This window comes from Trichogramma pretiosum, unplaced genomic scaffold, assembly GCF_000599845.2.
Source record: "Trichogramma pretiosum strain Unisexual culture from Peru unplaced genomic scaffold, Tpre_2.0 scaffold20, whole genome shotgun sequence".
NCBI classification, from domain to species: Eukaryota; Metazoa; Arthropoda; class Insecta; order Hymenoptera; family Trichogrammatidae; genus Trichogramma; species Trichogramma pretiosum.
In genome coordinates this window covers 183,962-202,387 of record NW_019641696.1, presented here as the reverse complement: position 1 = coordinate 202,387, position 18,426 = coordinate 183,962, and the positions used below count along the sequence as shown (strand labels likewise).

General features: G+C 37.8%; 4 protein-coding genes across 6 annotated transcripts; 2 read left to right on the top strand and 2 right to left on the bottom strand.

The window, feature by feature from the left end:
* The first annotated feature begins 497 nt into the window (after nt 1-497).
* LOC111694333 (eclosion hormone) lies at nt 498-834 on the top strand. The gene is made up of 2 exons (XM_023462112.1): nt 498-579; nt 668-834. The coding sequence occupies exons 1-2, from the start codon at nt 498-500 to the stop codon at nt 832-834; spliced, it is 249 nt and encodes an 82-aa protein (XP_023317880.1).
* A 140-nt stretch (nt 835-974) lies between these two features.
* On the bottom strand, nt 975-10,578 carry LOC106648225 (centrosomal protein of 290 kDa). 3 transcript variants are annotated; one of them, XM_014364942.2, is made up of 23 exons: nt 10,021-10,578; nt 9,555-9,744; nt 9,338-9,465; nt 9,100-9,235; nt 8,888-9,024; nt 8,557-8,795; nt 8,251-8,386; nt 7,970-8,160; nt 7,744-7,888; nt 7,450-7,681; nt 6,965-7,130; nt 5,873-6,883; nt 5,495-5,792; nt 5,046-5,418; nt 4,555-4,969; nt 4,284-4,481; nt 4,024-4,204; nt 3,716-3,912; nt 2,832-2,979; nt 2,325-2,738; nt 1,853-2,019; nt 1,218-1,728; nt 975-1,096 (listed from the first exon to the last, which is right to left on the bottom strand). In XM_014364942.2, exons 3-23 carry the CDS (start codon nt 9,398-9,400, stop codon nt 1,025-1,027), a joined length of 5,430 nt encoding a protein of 1,809 aa, XP_014220428.1. In that variant the 5' UTR covers nt 9,401-9,465; nt 9,555-9,744; nt 10,021-10,578; the 3' UTR covers nt 975-1,024. The 3 variants fall into 3 exon arrangements, with proteins under 3 accessions (XP_014220428.1, XP_014220429.1, XP_014220430.1); XM_014364943.2 differs by having other exon boundaries at nt 9,338-9,744; XM_014364944.2 differs by lacking the exon at nt 975-1,096 and having other exon boundaries at nt 1,391-1,750.
* A 3,969-nt stretch (nt 10,579-14,547) lies between these two features.
* On the top strand, nt 14,548-15,708 carry LOC106648106 (tRNA-splicing endonuclease subunit Sen34). The gene is made up of 5 exons (XM_014364786.1): nt 14,548-14,611; nt 14,680-14,951; nt 15,026-15,236; nt 15,294-15,452; nt 15,521-15,708. Exons 1-5 carry the CDS (start codon nt 14,548-14,550, stop codon nt 15,706-15,708), a joined length of 894 nt encoding a protein of 297 aa, XP_014220272.1.
* A 37-nt stretch (nt 15,709-15,745) lies between these two features.
* LOC106648429 (50S ribosomal protein L27) lies at nt 15,746-16,552 on the bottom strand. Its single transcript, XM_014365333.2, has 3 exons — nt 16,368-16,552; nt 16,089-16,249; nt 15,746-16,009 (listed from the first exon to the last, which is right to left on the bottom strand). Exons 1-3 carry the CDS (start codon nt 16,441-16,443, stop codon nt 15,806-15,808), a joined length of 441 nt encoding a protein of 146 aa, XP_014220819.1. The 5' UTR covers nt 16,444-16,552; the 3' UTR covers nt 15,746-15,805.
* Between the last annotated feature and the right edge of the window lie 1,874 nt (nt 16,553-18,426).

Here is an 18,426-nt window from a genome sequence, read left to right as displayed (position 1 = left end):
CTCGAACGAGTTAATCTTGTACATTTTTAGCCGATAACATTAATATAACATGAAACTATTATAATCATAATTTAGTTAAGTCATTGAGGCTGGCAAGGAATTTATACAAACATTTTTTACATACCCATGTTCATTATTTATGAAAATAAATTATCAATTGGACGAAATTCTTTTAATGCTCGTTTATTCTATTTATCATCTATTTTTATTTTAGGGCACCTAATGATTTATCTCCCTTGATCTACATTTTTACTCAATTCTCGGACTATCTTTATTATCTTTATTTCTTTTGATGAGAAAAGGGGGAAATGAAATTAAGGTAAAAGATATCACGACAGGATACCGAAAAATTGGATTCATGTTGGGAACAAAAAATATATAAATCTCCCGTTTTTTCCTAGTCAAGCATTATAGGTTCACAGACTACCGTACGTAGAAGTTGAATTTGGAGTACTATTAAAGAATCTCATCGAAGTGAAACCATTGTCGTATCAAAAATGTATTCAAAACGATTCATTTTAACTTTGTTGGTCATAAGCATATTTTTATTCTCAATTGCAACAGCCCATATATCAGTCGGTAAGCTTATGCGTGCCAAAATCATTTCCTAATAAAATTATAATTGACATTTAATGGAATAATAATTATCCATTGCCTTTTCTTACAGGCACGTGTTTCAGAAACTGTTCGCAGTGCAAAAAATTTCTAGGGATATACTTCGATGTGCAACTTTGCGACGAGTACTGCGTCAAGTTCAAAGGAAAGATGACCCCGGACGTCGAAGATCCGGACTCGTTGGCACCTTTCATCACTAATTTGAACGAAGTTCAGTGATAAAAATTACGCGTGTGAACTTTTGAATATAATAATAGCAGTGCTTTTCTTATGAAATATACATTTTATTGATAGAATCTGGATTAATTACACAAAAGCATTAATCTTTACAAAATATTTTCTTACAATGTAAATCGACCGTAAAATAGTGTAAAAATATTGTGCTTTTATTTGAAGAGTTTATTTTATTTTATGCATGAGATAAACTTGATCCGTACTCTGGTATTATAGAAAGTGTTTGCTTAAACTCAAGTTGCTGTATCTGAAAAAGCAGAATTGACAAAGTATAAGAGAGCTAAAAAAATGCTTAAAAATAAATATGATTTGTGCGTACAGAACTATGTTTATATGAATTTTTCTAAACATTTTTATTGAAAACTCACTTGGTGCCTTAGTGCTTTTTCATTGGCCACGGCCTTCGCCAACAAATCCTTGACTTTGAGCAGTAGCTGCGACTTACTGTCCAGCTGCTGCCTGAGAAGAGCCACTTGTCCCGAGGCGCCCTCGTCGCACTTCTCCAGGGCCAAACTCTCCATGAGGGCCAGCCGCTTCTCGGTCATCTCGAGGTCCGTCTCCAGGTCGACGATCTTCTGGCTGGCCTTCTCGAGCTCGGCCCGCAGATAGTAGCAGTCGCAGGGCCTAGTCTCCATGTCGCTGTGCAGCAGATTCGAGCGCAGCCTCTTGTTCTCCTGCTGGAGCTTCTCCACCAGACTCTTCAGAGTCAGCACGGTGCGCTCGAGCTCGCTCTTGGTGCGCTGAGTGCCCTCGCGACGATTCTGCGTCGAGGTCAGCGTCGTCGTCGTCGTTGACGTCATCGTCGGGATGTAGCAGGTCGTCTTGGGGGTCGACAGCTCGGCCGACGCCGCCTTCTCCGACTTCATCAGCTCGATGTACCTGGGCAGCATCGATATCGCGACTTTTTTCAGCGATGCAATTGGTCTCTCTCGTGGGGGATATAATTTGGGACTCGGCACAATTTAAGGTCACACTTACATGAGGATGTTTCGCGATTACTTACTTTTCCAAGTGTTGTATTTTCTCTTCGTATCGAGGCATATTGACGTGGGCTCTCTCAAGTTCCAAACGCAGCTCGAAATTGTCCGTCTCGAGCTTCAAATTTTCTTTTTCCAAAATCTCTTGAGTTTCTATGAGAGTTTTCAGTTCTGTTTTTATGAAATCATTGTCCTGAAAAATCACGCGACAATTATATCATGTAAACTTTCTAATATCTTTCGAGAGTGCATCGTTCACTTTCCAGCTAAAACCGTTTATCATTTTCACTCGAGATGACAATTTTTTTTTCTTTTCAAGAAACCGCAGCAGAATGAAGTTAATTTCATCCGGCTCGTTTTGAGGAAAGAAAAGCATTTCGCTGTGCCGTAATAATTTTGCAGAACTTTACATATATTATGCGTTTATCTCGGCTGCACGTAACGTTAAGTCGCAGCGAGGTAATTGAGAAAAAAAGGCCCCTCTGCGAGCAAACGAACCTCGTAAGCGACCGATGCAAATCTCTTGATTTCGTCGCTTTTCTCGCTGTCCTGGCGGCTCAAGCGGCCGACCAGCTCCTTAATGCGCTCCCGCAGCTCCTGGCATTCTCTCTGCAGCTCCTCAACCAGCGCGTCGTTGTTGTTATTGTTGCTATGATGATGCTGCTGCTCCAACGGCGACGGCGCACCGCTGGACGACCACACCGGCACATTGACGGCGCTCTCGCCGCGAATGAACTTGCCGCGTAGAAACCATTTTTCCCGCTCCATGCAGGCGATGAGATTGCGCAGCTTGTCGTGATTCTGCTGCAGTTTCTGGCACTCTTCGGTCTTCTCGCGCAATTTTTCCTTAAGACGCTCCGCCGCTTTCTGCCAATTTTTCAACTTTTCCCACAGACCCAAGTCCTCGGCGGTCTGGAATCGAATGCGCAATCGAGAGTTTGATCGATTCTATTTGTTTTGACATTACATGATTAGCTGAATTTCAAATGCCTTTTTAATACTTACTTTGGCTCTTTTGGCTTGCATCGCAATGAAATGCCGGTCGAGTAGTTCTTTAGCTTCGTACAATTCTTCTTCCAATTCCTTGACTTTTCGTTCCAGTTGTAACTCACGCTTAGATGCTTTTTTCTCTTGAGTTTTAATGGCCATGTACCTATTAAACACATTTCAGCAGTGAAATCCTCAATATTTTATGGTTTTTATCCAACGAAATAGTTTATTAAACATAAAAGGACACACACTAACCGAAAGTGTAACATTTTTTTTTTAAACATTTTATGGCCATGTAATTTTCCGTTTTTTTTCTATTCAATCACTATTTTTTATTACATTTTATTACCATTTAAATACCATTAACATACACAGAACTTCTATCTCTAAAATTTTTCTGTTACTTATATAGAAATATTTTTACTTTATCACTTGCAGATTCACAAGTAAAGGTACTCGCCATCTACCGTTAGAGTGTAAGTGTTATCGTATTCAAAGTGATTGAAAAATTGTTTAGATTATTTTAAAAAATTTACTCGTCATTATTGGATTACTCAAAGTGCGCTCATTATTATCAACATAACTGTGACAGAAATAGTAGTTTTCGATACAAGGGCCAAAAAGTGTTCCCTATGGCCCGAGTATCGTACAACATTTTATACTGTGCTAAGTTCACATTTACGCCCCCTTTTCCAAGTGAGGTTAGCGCACGAGCGTAAGCGAGTGCGATACGAACGCAGCGGGGCCAGAATGTGCGACTTATGTCACGGAAAAGCGTGCCATAAATGTGAACTTATGCCATACAGTGCTGTAAAGTACTATTAAATTGTCATATTTTAGACTATTATTCATAATGAGCATGTGTGAAGATACGTATGAGAAAATGTAATTGAATTTACCTTCGGCTCAATTGCTGCTGTAACTCGGTAATTTCATTTTTATACGATTTTTCTTTTTCTATGTGAGCTTGAAGTTGTTTGCGTAGATTTTCTATGTGTGTTTGAGTGGGCTCGTAATCCGAACGCCTCGAGTCGTCGACCGTATAAGTAGTCGAAAACTTTTGAGATGCCACCGTCACGTGATCTTCCAAATCGTTCTAAAAAATGCAATGTAAATGATAAACAAACAAAGTAGCTTAATAAGTTTGAAAAGTTTTTAGAAAGAGATGCAGATTACAATGAATAATTTATTCGAATCAATTACACACCTCGATTTCTTCCGCCAATTTGTTGTCTTCTATTTTCAGAGCTTCCATGAACGACTGAATTTCGGATTTCGCTGACCGGCGCACTTCGCTCATCTGATAACGCAGCTCGTTCACCTCGTGCTGTCTTTTGATCAGCTCTTTACGATAACTGTCCATTTCCTCTTTGTGCTGCTGCTCCAATCTATAGTCGTGATAAATTGATATTTTTTTCCGAACAAACGAACAGGAAGAGAAGAGTAAGTAAATAAAATAAAATTTACCTTTGTCGGGTACTGTCCAAGTGTTTCAATCGATCCTCGGCCAGTCGATGCCATCTCTCAGCTACTTCATTGCTAACGTTTAGCTCTGATTCGAGTCGATGTAATTTTTCTTTAAGACTGAGGATCTCTTCCGACCTGTTGCTTCGAGCTGTTTCTCCAATCGGTATGTCTCTCTCTGGGTACTCGGATTCTTCATCTCTATAAAATGAAAATTTTCCAATAAAAATATTTTCCAATTGTTCGCGTTAAAGAAAACAAAAATATAACATACAAATCATCTAGCTTTATTTCAGGGACTTTCCTATCGGAGTAAATTTTTTTCAAGCTGCGAATTTCTTCCTGATATCTCTCAACAGCCTCGTTGTGTTTTTCACGATCCTCTTTCATCAACGCCTGATACCTCTCGATGGTTTCGTCCTTGCAAATCAGCAGCTTCTCCAAACTGCGCACCGTGGACAGCAGGGCCTCATTGGCCGACGTAATTTGGGCAATGTCCTCGCTTGATTTGGCGGGCTCGGCGGCGGGCACGACGTTGCTGCTTTTGGCGGTCAATTTTTCTTCGATGAGGTCGACGAGAGTCTGGTACTCCGCGAGGCCGGGTTCGCATTTCGCCACGGCCAGGGCGCGCTTCGAGGCCAGAGCCAGAGCTTGGCCAAGCTGCTCTTGCAGAATCGCCACGTTTGGCACTGTAAAATGCCGAATGTCGTTTACGTGATAAATTCTTTGGAGCGAAAAAGTGAAAAAAATGGTCACTCGGCTTACCAGTCGCAGAAGTGTCGTCTTTTTTATTTTGAACACCGTTACCGGTCTCGTCGTCGCTTTCGACAACGACTCTCTGCGATTCTTTGATATCACATTGACATTCGATCGACCGTAATTTTAATTCAACTTGGGTGGCTTTGACGGCAAATTGTTTTTCCATTATTTTTTCCGTCTCTTTTTCAACGGTCTCCGTAGCTACATCAACGGCTGAGACGCGTCGAATGGTTTCGCTTTTTCTCACTTGCCACGCTTTTTGTACACTTATCATTTCTTTCTCCATTAACTCTAATTTGGCCTCATGATTTGACAGGTCTACATTAGTTTTTTGTAGTTCTTTCGTTAATTGGCTGATCTGAAGTTTATACATGGACTCCTGAAAAATCGAATAAATTTAAAGCTCTGCAGTTTTGATAAGTATTTCCAAGTCAATACTTTTATACTACACTTACATCGATCATGTTTCTGGATGCCTCGTTAAACTTGAGCATCGTATCTTCGACGTCTTTTTTACCGATTTGCTGCTCAAGGATATCCTTCAATTGCTCAACGATTCTCAATCGAGTCGAGAGAGTTTCACGCTGTACTTCCAAGTTGTTATTACGATCGCTTATTTGGCCCAGTAATTCTTTCACTTCTTTTCGATCGTTGTTCAGCTTGTTCATGGCCGCCTCGAATCTCTCCCAAGAGCTCAAAGATGTCGAACCTGCGTACTGTTGTTGCAAAAATTCTATTACTTCGATTTGATTTCTGAAAAATATATTAATCGTTCAAATAAATTTGTCTAATGATTTTTCATGAATCGATAAAAAAAAAACTCAAATTCATACTCATTCGAGCTGAAAGTCGTTTGTCTTTGCTCGGCTATCTCGCCGTCGCTGTCCGACTCTCTTTTCCTATCCATCGTCTCCTGCATTTCCATAACTTTTCTCTCGAGCAGGCTGATCTTTTCGCGCAACTCGACCTCTACGACTTTGCGATTGGCTACTTCGAGCGACAATCTGGCCGTTTCGCGCAGTGCCTCGCCGTCACCGACCTCGAATTTGGCAATTCGTTTGCGCAAGTCGTTGAATTCCGCCAAGACGGTCGAGTCGATTTCCCGATGGACCAGGGCCTCCTCGTGCGCTATCTCGGCGGCTTTCTTCAGTCTCTCGTTTTCCGCTTTCAACTCCGTGATGTCGTCCGAGTATCCATCGTCCTCGGACGGATTTTTCCTAATTTTTGGTGACAATTGAGCCAAACGACTGTGCAAGACCACCAACTCGTTGCGCAGCTCGCTCATGGCTTTGCCTCGAAGCTCGTCGCTCTGCTCGGCGTACTTGGACTCGAGGGCCGATCTCAGCCTCAAGTTCGCGTCCAGACACTGTTGTTTCAAGCGCTCGTGCTCCTCCGGCGACACGCAGCTGCTCAGATTTCCGCGCAGCTCCGCTATCCTGGCCTCGAGGATCTTCTGCTTCTTCTCGGCGTCGTTCAGGGCGCGTCTGAAGTCGCTCTCCTGCGCGACCATCTCCTTGGCCATGGCGTAAATCTCCTCGGATCGTTTGCCGAGCGACTCGGCGTCGTCGGCCATGGGCGTGTCGTTGCCGCCGTAATAGGCCGCCACGTCGTCGTCGGCCTGCTGCATCTCCTCGAGCTCGGTGGCTTTGCCCGAGGCCCGGCCCGAGTCCGCGTTCTGCGAGTGCGAGCTTCGAGCGGATTTGGGCGAGTCGTGCATCGCGTCTTTGCGATGCGGCGACGACATTTCGACGGGGGGCGAGGTCGACCGAGGCTGGGAGCATTCGCCCTCCTCGACGCTGTCCGATCGATCTTGAATTTGTGCTTGCAGCATTATCTGATTTTTTCTGGGAAATAATTGCACGAAACATTTGAAATCGAAGATCTAGAGTTAAAATTTTAGACATCTTTTCGAGCAGCCTATCTACCTGATTTGTTGAAGTTGTGCTCTGAGCTCGGCGTTGCTTCCCTGTAAGTAATTAACGCGACCCTGAAGACGCATCGCTGGATGATACCAACCAGCTAAATGTCTTGCATCCAAGGCTTGAAGCAAATTTTCCAACGTTTCGGATTGAATCGTAACGATACTTTGACCTACAATATTAGAAAAGAAATTTTTTTCAGCCACTATAATGACATGTCGTTTAAACCATCCTTCTAATACAGTTATTTTTACTTTGCCACTTGCGGGTACAACAATCAAAGGTACTCGCCATCTGGCGGTGAAGATTTGACCACTTTTAAGTCGAGTTTAAAAATTAAGTTACCATTTACGAGTCATTAAAATACGCCTGATAATTTTAACATAATTATAACGGAAAATGAATATTTACAAGCCAAATGATATCCTCAGATCATTATTAACGTCTTATATTTTCACTAGGACGCAAGTTGCTTGATATATCAAACTTACCTTCTTGATTATGAATGCAATCGAGAATTTCGTGCATTCCTTGCCGCAGCGCCTCGTTCTCTTCAATGATCGACTTTACGTTTTCCTTTATTCGCAAAAGCTCAACGTGTTCTTTTTTCGATTCCGAGCGTTGACTCAGTTGATCCTGATTTTCACCGTCGCTCGATGTACCGTTCGATCTTTTCAGTTGATTTTTCAGCGTTTCTTTTAGCGCAGTTTTCAGTTTGCGAATCTAAATGAATTAATGCGATAAATTAAAATTGCTCACTCCTACGCAAAAGACATCTTTATTACCTGGAATTTCAAGCCGACATTTTCACTGGAAAGTTCGTCCAAATCTCGTTGCATCTTCATGATTTGCTCTTCCTGAGCTTTGTGCCGGTTGAGAACCAACTCTCCGAGGGAAAGATCTTCATCCTCCCCTGTGCTGGATTTATTTCTAAGAAAAAATAAAACCAATTCATGTAGCAGTATTTCGTTAATTCATGTGCTTTTTTGAATAACATTTTGTCTCTTTTACCGCAATATCACGATAGCTTCTTCCAACTGGGTGTTTTCTTCCTCAAGCTTATTGACGATGTTCACGAATTCTTCGATATGTTGATTTTTCTTCAACACTTGATCCTTCAAAACTCGAATCTCTTGGAACGCCTCTGCCAAGCTCGTATTTTCGTCCTCGTACTTGTTTAAAATCGCTAGAGCCTCGCAGAGCTTTGCCAAAGAAATAATATTTATTAGTCAAAACAATCAAGTAAAAATATCTAATATTGATTTGTCAAGAGGGCTCGCTGGATAAAATACCTGTTCACTTTTGACCTTGGCATCTTTTTCAACGCGCTCCAACAAATGCTCCAGAGTGCTTATTCTTTTATTCGCATCTGCCATCTTCTTGTTCAGCTCCCGCTGGTCCTTGCTGAGCCGCTTGGGACCGTCTTTCCTGCAAGCGTTACGTCGAAATAGCCGTTTGATTTCCCTCTCATTGTGTTTTATCGATACGCCGAATCACAAAGGGGGCGACGTTGCATAATTTTAAATTGGAAAAAAAAATACAGTGCGCTAAAGTTGTTGGGCGTGCAAAGGTAGAAAGCGGGCCGCGCATTTACTTACGCCTTGCAGTCCGATCTGAACTTTTCAATGAGCAAACTACTCTCGTTTATCTCGACAACTGCCTCGGCGAGCTTGCTCTGTAGCTCGGCTATTATCTCGTCGCGGCGGTCGATGTCCTGAATCAATCGCTCCATCTCCGCGTGGCTTTTCTCCTCCGGCGAGACGTTCGTCAGTCTGTCCGTAGCCATGAGATTCTCTTTGAGCTTGGCGATGGTCGTGTCCTTTTCGTCCAATATTTCCTAAGATGCGCGGTGAATATGTTTCGTTATTCGATGCCGATTTTCGTTGAAGAAACGAGAAGAAAGAAGCTGAAAGCTTCGGTATGATATACCTTCCACTCGACGATTCGGGCCTCGACAGCTATACCAAATTCCTCGATGATGGCGTCCCTTTGCGCCTGCTCATTGGCCATTTCTTCGATTTGAGAAACGAGAAGAGCATTTTCCTGCTCGAGGTCAGCCATTCGATCTGCGAAAAAAAATTCATTTACATAATCATTGTCGTAAATTGAAAAAGCATTAAAATAATTGTAACGGTCCACACCTTTGTATGAAATGTTTTCTTCTTTGATCTTGTTCATCTCCATTGTCATACTATTCATCTTTTCTACAGCATCTTTCATTTCAGTTGTAACAATCGCGAGTTTTCCCTTCAACTGGCCGATCACGTGCTCCGAATTCTGTCAAGCCGAAGGTTTTTTAGGTTACCCCAGACAGAGGTTAATAGTAATTAATTTTTAATTGATTTCAATAAATTTTATCAACAGTAAAAAAAATCTTACGTTCAAATCGATGGATCGTCGCTCTTTCTTCGACTCTCTCCGTTTCTTCACTGGACTTTCCATTTTTAGTAGCTTAACGATATTTCGTGGCAGACGTAAAATTATAAATCTATGATCTTATTTGTCGTCTATTAAATTATGAACAAATTGTAAGTTATTGTCAATAAGTAGAACACCATGTGTACTTATCAGATCTATCAGTAAATGATCATAAAACCTTGGAAGTAAATAAATGAACTTATGTCAGGTAACTCAATCATGTTTATCGATCTTTTCTGTTAACTTGCAAGCTTCATAGATTAAATTTGAGAAGGCTTCATAGTTGGCGAGGTTGAATTTCTTAAATAAATCATCTTTAATGATTTTATAGTGAATCGCTCGTTTGTCGAATTGATACAGTAAAGTACCTAACAAAAATAAAAACAAATTTTAAATATAAGTTCATAGGTGCCAAATTAATTCTTTAATTTTGCATTGAAAGTTGGCGAGACCAAAAACGTAATGAAAATGTTCAACCTTGTTTTTTAATATTTTAATGAAATACTTTTTGAGCAACAAATAACACAAATTAAAATAAAGAAATTTACATTCGTTTTAAAACAATAAATGGTATAAATTTAAGAAAAAAAGGTTTAATAATTTTCATTTCTTTCTTAAGCATACCATAAATATAAAATAATTACCTGCGATGATCAAATGTATCCGTTCTTCTGTTTACAATTTTATTCACACCTAGTTACTATTTATTTAAAACTTACTATTCTTGCGGCTATAACAAAATTTTAATAAATCGAAAAAAAGAATAATAAATAATCGAATGCCGAGACAATAATGTGGGAAACGACAATGAAATACGAACGTGTGTGTTTTTGATCCCGACACCTACTTGTACTACATGTCGGAATAAAGCCGCGTCAAGCCATGCCGAATGATTGATCAATAACACGATGAAGAGACGCGCTTGGCTTTGTCCGGTAAGCGCCATTTGAGTCAAACTCGAAAAAAATCATCACCATGATTACTAAATTAAATATTGTGCCTTGCTGTGTATATGTAGGTCGAGTCAATCGTCTGGAGAGGCTTAAGCGCGACTCTTGTTAAGATTAAAAGAAGATCGTGTGACGCGACCGATGAAAACGAGATGCACTCGTGTACGTGTTTCCGATTAAGCTCCGAAATTAGCGTCTAAAATTCTACAAAGCTCGAGCCAATTAAATACGGAATGAAAGAGACTAATGAACTAAAAAGACTACGAAGTACTACTGCTGCCGCCGCCACTGATCGCCACTCCACTCGTTGCCAATGTTATGCTCTTATTTCCATCCCTATAGCGACGTAAGCTCGCGACGACTACAAAAGTTATCATATCGAGGCTTTTTAACTTGACAAAGTGCGAGCTGTGCACGATTAATCCGTGGGGCTATATCTGTGCTGCAGTAATGCTGCTCATGTGTGGTGGTGCATGTGCCTGTGTTTGTGAGTATACGCGTAACCAATTTGCTACCGAAATCTAACTCTGTTACGTCTAAGAACTAAGATGACCGTCTTAAAATGTAGAAAATCATTGGCAGTATAATTTAATTGAATAATTGTTTAATAAATATTGGCAAAATAGTACAGCTCTTTACGCATCAGCCCTCTCTCGGTTAAAACAATACGCAGCACATAGCCCCATAAGACTCCCCTCCCCGGCACCCAACTCACCCCTTCGCACATGTTTGAAAAGAGTACAACGACATTCGAGGAGATAAGTAAAGCCTACGTATATGTTGTATTTCCCGCTAATACACTTCAGGTGTTCTCATATTTGCCGCCACCAGTGCTGCCTATGACCTTGCAGGTGTCTTTGCAATTCGTACTCCTTGCTTATCGCCGTACAAACTTTTTCAAATAACCCGTTCCAACGAAAGACCACTTTTTGTAACTATCGATTTACACATTATCTAATACATATTACATATTACATAGTACATTATATTACAATACACTTGAAAATCATTTTTAGCTCAAACACAAAAACTGTATCTAATGCCAGATGATCCAAGCCTACATTAACTATATGTCTTTACATATTAAGTTCACCATTGTACCGATTATAAAACATTCACAATAATTCTTTTCGTACTTTTTATTACTTACCTTTATTTTATTTTAATTCGACTGGAATAAATGACATATTAAAATGTGAAAAGTATCGTCGATTTCTGACAATAATCAAATTAAATAAGATTATACTCGATAGAAAATCATATCCTGTACAAATTGTCTGCGTTAGCACTGATTCGCTACGCCATTTTTCGGCTTTTCTCTTGAACTTCCGGAATTCTATTTTTTGGAACAGTCTTGCTTCGCTTTTCATAGTCAACAAAAACATCCAAGATGCTTGCTCTGTCGCGTATGCTATGTTGCGGATTGCTTGGAAATTTAAAATGATCAATGCATTTTATTTATGCAGAACTGCGAAGGGTCATATCATGATATACACGTATAATCCCTACGCTCCAATCGCATCGACGTTTTGGCAATTGAACAGAATTCCATCGACCACGGGCGAAAGGTGGACTTTATTTTCACACAGAATAAAGGATCATTTGCTCACTCAAGGTTAATATTCGACATTTCTTAAACTTCTTTTAATTCTATAATTAATATTTGAAGAAACTGCAGATCCTATATTTCACAATGTCTTGCGAATCAACAGTTTGAAGTAAAAGTCTTGTATTTTTAATCTCAAGTAATGAATTTATTTTAATTTTGTTGATAGTTTGTAACAATTACTCTTACATTTAGTTCAATACATGATTTACAATTTTCTATTTTCAGAAGAAAAAGATCATAAAATGTGTTATTTTGACCGATCGCTAGATGTGTCTGGTTACAAATTTATTATGAGTGCAGAATCCTCAATAAGATCACAGAGTTCAAAAAACGTATTGATCAAGGAGCGCCTTCGTTACGATACAGAAATTTACTTTAGCCTCATGAGTATGGCGCTCAATCACATCAATGCTACTTACGATATCAAAATATATTCTTATCTCGCTCCAACCGATGAAAAAGGAAATCCTCAAAGTTCATTTGCGGATATTGTTTCGGGAAAAATAGACTTCTCCACTCGACCAGATGTAATCGATGAGCATTGGAAAATGCAAAGTAATTTCATGAAAGACTCCATTTCCTTCTTAGTATCGCGCAAAACCACGACCAGTAGCTTGGAAACTATTTTAAAGAAATTTGATACCCAAGCTTTCATTTTGGCGTTCCTAGTAGTCATGTTGTTTGTCACTTTTTTACGAATCATTTTGCGATTATCGTGGACCGCGTCATTTTTCGAGTTCATTCGTCTGTTCACCAACTCGTTGAAACAAAGTGTATTCGGGAGAGCCCGCTACACATCGGAAAGAATCGCGTTAATAACTTTGATCTTACTCACATCCTTGATCGGCACTTTTTTCCTTACTTCGTTGAAAGCCTTCAGTACGTTCACCAAAATTCGTTCGAACTTTGAAACCATGCTGGATCTACGTAATTCGGACTATATGGTTCATGGTCTTCCCAACCATGTGAGACGTTTCCAAAAGGATATTGGAAAGGAGATTCATTCGTACAGCAAAATAACCTCGTGTGTGGATAAACTTTTAAAGAATGAACGAATTGTATGCATCGCGAATTCTCTACAACTCAATGGTTTTGGCATTAAAGAAAACGAATACATTCATATATCCAAGCCTGTACTCTCGACGCAATACGATGGTTATCACTTTTCGCCCGATTTTCCGATATTACCAAAATTTAATCGGATTTTACGACGGATGGACGAAGCTGGACTCGTACGGCATTACGTGGAGCCTTTGAGATCGTTACACACTCGTTATCAGAAAGAGAACAAGGGCAACAGAGGTGGTGAAGTGGGCTACCTGATAGTGGTTCTGTACACCGGTTGCGGAATAGCAGCCCTTATATTTTTATTTGAATTTTTATTATCAACATGTACATGTAATCGAAATAAGAATTTCGATGTAAAAAGAAAATTCAACCAAATAGAAAAGGGACCCAGAAGTACCACTTAAAGTGCGTTTATATATTAAATTTGACATTTATTTCCTGTAGTGTTTCGATCTTTGCTTTGATTCTAGCTCTTAGAGTGAAAATTAAGAAAAATCCGTCACCACATGCGGATCCAAAAGCCAATCATTATTGCACGCCGCAACTCAAAATACTGAAACTAATTTGAAAATAATTTAAAGAAAATCTGAAAAAATTCATTCGTGTTCTTTTTAGGAACTTTAAAAATTTTTTTATTTTGATTTGAGTTTGTTAATTAAATTGGGCTTGAATTTAAATTTCTTTGGGAAATTTTGATAAAGTTTACATTTTAACTGTTCAATTCATTTATGTGAATTATGTAGAAAACATGTAACATTAAATAACAACAATTATAAAAAAATACAGCGATTACGATTATGCTTTGGACTTTTGTAGATTTTCCATAAATTATATTAGTACACAAACTCTTATTGTTAAGCACACGATCATTTAAAGTAAATTATTTCAAACTCCAAAGTTGACTATAAATGTACCATAAATATAAATTCATGAATTGAAAACATTCACAATAAAAAACGAATTAAATTATTACAGACTGTAGTTTAGTTTGGTAAGTTTTTATTGGCATCATATTTATATAGCGCTGCTGGTCCAGACTGCAGACTTGTGTCCGGCTGATGACTCCACCTGGGAAGACAAATCGGAACTTTATACGTGATAGATTACATCCTTACTCCAAAATATTAATGCAGATTGCAGACGCACATGAACTCTGTCGAGTGCAGGCACTGTAGATGGCATATTACGCCGGCTGCCTACTGTCAGTTGTCGCCGTCAGTGCGTCAGTGCCCACATAACCTCACTGTAAATGTCATTAAATCAAATAATATAAGTATAAACAAAGGTATACAGTATAGACCATGAACTTTTTGAATAAACGTATCTTGTGAACGATACGATAGATTCTCTTGAAATTCGGATAGCAGTTTTTTACTAATTAAAACTACCCTCTCCCCGAATTTTAAGAAAGTTGTATAAAATTCATTTTTACTAATGTAACATATATGTACCTTGATTATAGACTTGGGCATAATCGTCTGCTGCTTCTTCAAAAGTGCTATGTTATGAGCTTGTGTCAACAATTGTAAATAAGTATATAAAAAATGACTGAAAATAAGATTAATCTTGTCCTATCTGGGTCTGATGTTTTTGTCTGGAGTGCAGATGGTAAATAATTATATTTTATGAATATCGCTCTAGTTCTGAAATTTTCTAAATTAATTATTTATTTTCAGAATGGTTAGAATTAAGACAAAAGCATAGAATCATAGCCAACTGCATTGGCAGCATAGCAAAAAATTCGAGACAAATAAACATGTCAGGCCTACCGTTACTCTTACAGCCAGAAGAAACTAAACTGTTATTAGAAAAAAATATTGGTCATTTGGTTAGTTTACCAATATTAAAGGAAACACCTTCGGATTCTCTGAAGAAGAAATTTGAAAATTACAGAAATAAACTGTATGAGGAACAGCAAGAGTGTTTGAAAAATCAAAGAATGACACAGGTTGGATATTACTCAAGTTTTAAAAATATTTATTGAATTGTTCAGGAAAAAAGTAATACTTGAATGAATTGCAGATAGTTTCCATGATGGATCGAATTATTGATGGAAAAAAAAGAAAAATGTTAGGTTTGAATACTAGTAAAAGAAAGCGAAAACAAAGTCTGGATGATGAAACTGAAAAATCATTAGAAAGTATCAATATTGATAGAAATGCTTTAATTGAAGAAGAAATGGCAAAATTACCAAAATTAGATAAAAGTGATGCTCTTGTACAAACACATACGGGTAAAAAATTAATTAATTTTGTTTAAAAACTGTTCATTTAAATTGTTTTTATCTTAGTATTTCCATGGCATTCTGGAGGAATAAAAATTGAAGATTGGAGTTATCCTAACAGTGAAGAAGAAATTTTACGTTACAAAGTATTCAAAGATCTGTGGGAAAAAGGTTTTTACATAACTTCTGGAGATAAATTTGGGTGTGATTTTTTAGTTTATCCAGGTACATAGCTCTTCATATAACTTTTGATAATGAATATAATTTTAGTAATAAACAATATATATTTGTAGGTGATCCAATCATGTTTCACTCTCAATTCATGATAATGTGTCGTAGAAGGGATGAAAAAATGTATGTAACTAATTTGGTATTCGACATGAGAGGGGGTAACAACGTACGTAAGACTACAGTATATGCAACATTATCTAAAAATGGCGAAGAAGTAGAATACTTTTCTTCGAGATGGGCAGGTTCGTAGAGGAATTATAAATTCATAAAAGAAATACATGTAGAAATTTAAAATATTTCAACGCTATTTATTCTTAGAGAAAACTATGACATGTACAAAACAATATTTAGATTTTATTCACTAATTTAAACCTATTATGTTGAGGTTTTGGTATAACATTAAAATACTTTTTGTAAAGTGGTTGATTTTCTCTGCCTTCATAATGCCTTTCAACCCAGGTATGATCCCACTTAGGTTCAAATTTTTCACAAGTTACTACCACTTTACCAGGTACCATTGCATACAATGTTCCATTGCGTCCAAAACCCACCTAAAATACATTCATATGTTGAGTCACTAAATTCATTCATTTTTTTATTTGTATAATCAATTATGATAGTAGAGATTACGTTTAACCCTGGATGCCAGCGTGTGCAATTTTGAGTGGCTAGTGATGTTCCAACTGTAACTACAGAACCATCTTGTCTTTTCCATCCTCTATGTTTTGGCTTGGAATTTCCAGCGTTTGATGTTGTACCAGATGTCTTTTTGGCAGCATTACGACTACACACTAGAAAATTCAAAATTTCGTGAATCAATTCAAATCATAGACAACAAAAACATATCTTTTGAGCGAAAAAAAATGTAATTATAGGTTAAAAATCATTGCATATAATGAAAATAAGTACCCTTAATGCAGGATGGTATTGTTTTCGATTGAGGTGTTTCGAAACATTTCCAAGCCAAATTTGCTAATGTTGCCATTGCCGATATGGTTTTGAAAAATCAACCTTCAGTTTTCAAAGTAATCAAACAGTTTCTTCGAAAAACGCATCTAAGCTCTGTGAGCTTCAAAAACAGAACGCTAGCAGACGATTTATTCGAAGCCCACTGGTAAAGAAGGTTCACGCTAATATATGTCGACAGACAAGTGATAGAGGGCGGTATACAATTATTTTTATGCGCAATCGCATAATAAATTATTACTTAACATAAGAATCGTCTAAATTGTATGCATCATAATTAAAAATTAACTTTTGATAAATTTATGATTTCAAATTGTTTTTAAATTGAATTTATGAACTTTATCGAGTTTAGGCTTATTATATAATTTACATTGACGCGGAGTCGAATATTTTTAAGATTAAAAGTGACTTTGAATCCATAATTTAGACTTTACCAACATAATCGTCAATAATTCATAAAAATATTATCTAAGATTTATGCTGCATTGATAAAAAAATACGGTCTCTTTGAACTCGCGATCGAGCATAAGCTTTATTTCGAACTTAATTTCGAAATCATTCGTTGAAAAAAAACAGGTTTTGTTCAAAGCGAAAACGAGTCATTCGTGTTTGTAAACAACGGAGTTAAGTAAACTTTATTTCTATCTTTACTCAAAATTTTGCGCGCTGCTTCCTTTCATAGAAATCATACATTTTATAGATATGATGCAAGCCTTATTAAAAGAACCTTCAATTAATCAATAACCGCATTCCGTGAGGTTTTATCAATTCGTAATTTCGTGGTGTGAACGCATCATAGTTCCTAAAATATGCATTACACAAATATCAAAGATAAGAAAAACTATAAAAATAGCCGCAGAAGTTTAAGATGAAAAAACTGCCATACTTTGTGTCACGAGTAATTGTTATTTCTATTGAAAGCTTTTATTTAATTAAAGGTATAATTTTACATTAAAAAACGCTTTTAATAAAGCGTGAAAAATGCAAATGTCTCATGCGACCATCGGATATTTCATTATTTATTGTCACAGTCCAGAACAATATTTCTGTATAATCAAATTCTCTACATTAATGCAAAAGCACGCCCGCCAAAACGTATTATTTCGTTATCTCGCAATTTTCATAATCCTTCGTGATTAATTGACAATTCTCTCATTCATATTTTGTCGTTTTCCGCTACTACGAACGTCAAAATTATTTTGATTTTGACCACCAACAAAGCTGGAATGTATAAAATAATTCTTCATAAATCCAAGCTCTCACATATTCTCTTGAAAGTACACAATATAATCAAATCACTCGTGTAGGATATAATTCAGTTTTTTTCTTCTTTCGTATTTGATTTCACGCTGTATCGGATCGTTATCAATACGTACTTGAAAGATCGACATCGGTCTGTATTAACGAAAGGCATCTTGTAATGCGCATTTACACACACACAGCGTATAAGCAGCATCAGTTGAATCAACCGTATATAAAATCATCTTGAAATTGAACGCGTACGCAAAAATGTGTATGAATCTGCGGCTCGCTTAGTGTACATGTATTCTCTCTTATGCGTACGTTATATGCACGCGTACAAATGCACTTAAGTTGCATGCGTACGTATATGCGCGCGATCCATGCTATACGCGTATTATATGTGTGCGTAAAAGAGTGTGTATATATCACAACGTGAAACTTCCTCCGTTTACGGACGAACCACTACAACCCCATTGAGTGACCTATTACGGCTCGAATGCCTCTGTGTTATTTCTTTATGATACGATTATGCTTGCCTATAGGATATATATAATGTTGACGGCGATCTTTAAAAATACCTCACGCATTATGATTTAGCAATTATTTTTTTAAAATGACGCCGAAGCCTTGTTTTTTACCGACCGAACCCTAAAAATGTAAATTTAAATAACTTTTTTACTAGACCGATTTTCGAAAAACGGCTCTGTGGAGCCCTCCGTATTGATGCTGCGAACAACTGCCAAATTTCATCTCATTTCAT

Coding starts and splice junctions, on each gene's coding strand:
- LOC111694333 (XM_023462112.1), top strand. CDS start 498: ATGTATTCAAAACGATTCATTTTAACTTTGTTGGTCATAAGCATATTT. Junction 580..667: donor AACAGCCCATATATCAGTCG/GTAAGCTTATGC, acceptor CTTTTCTTACAG/GCACGTGTTTCAGAAACTGT.
- LOC106648225 (XM_014364943.2), bottom strand. CDS start 9,400: ATGGAAAGTCCAGTGAAGAAACGGAGAGAGTCGAAGAAAGAGCGACGA. Junction 9,236..9,337: donor GACGATCCATCGATTTGAAC/GTAAGATTTTTT, acceptor TCGGCTTGACAG/AATTCGGAGCACGTGATCGG. Junction 2,020..2,324: donor TTGCATCGGTCGCTTACGAG/GTTCGTTTGCTC, acceptor GTGATTTTTCAG/GACAATGATTTCATAAAAAC.
- LOC106648106 (XM_014364786.1), top strand. CDS start 14,548: ATGACTGAAAATAAGATTAATCTTGTCCTATCTGGGTCTGATGTTTTT. Junction 15,237..15,293: donor TCTTGTACAAACACATACGG/GTAAAAAATTAA, acceptor TTTTTATCTTAG/TATTTCCATGGCATTCTGGA. Junction 15,453..15,520: donor TGATTTTTTAGTTTATCCAG/GTACATAGCTCT, acceptor ATATATTTGTAG/GTGATCCAATCATGTTTCAC.
- LOC106648429 (XM_014365333.2), bottom strand. CDS start 16,443: ATGGCAACATTAGCAAATTTGGCTTGGAAATGTTTCGAAACACCTCAA. Junction 16,250..16,367: donor AATACCATCCTGCATTAAGG/GTACTTATTTTC, acceptor TGAATTTTCTAG/TGTGTAGTCGTAATGCTGCC. Junction 16,010..16,088: donor GCTGGCATCCAGGGTTAAAC/GTAATCTCTACT, acceptor AATGTATTTTAG/GTGGGTTTTGGACGCAATGG.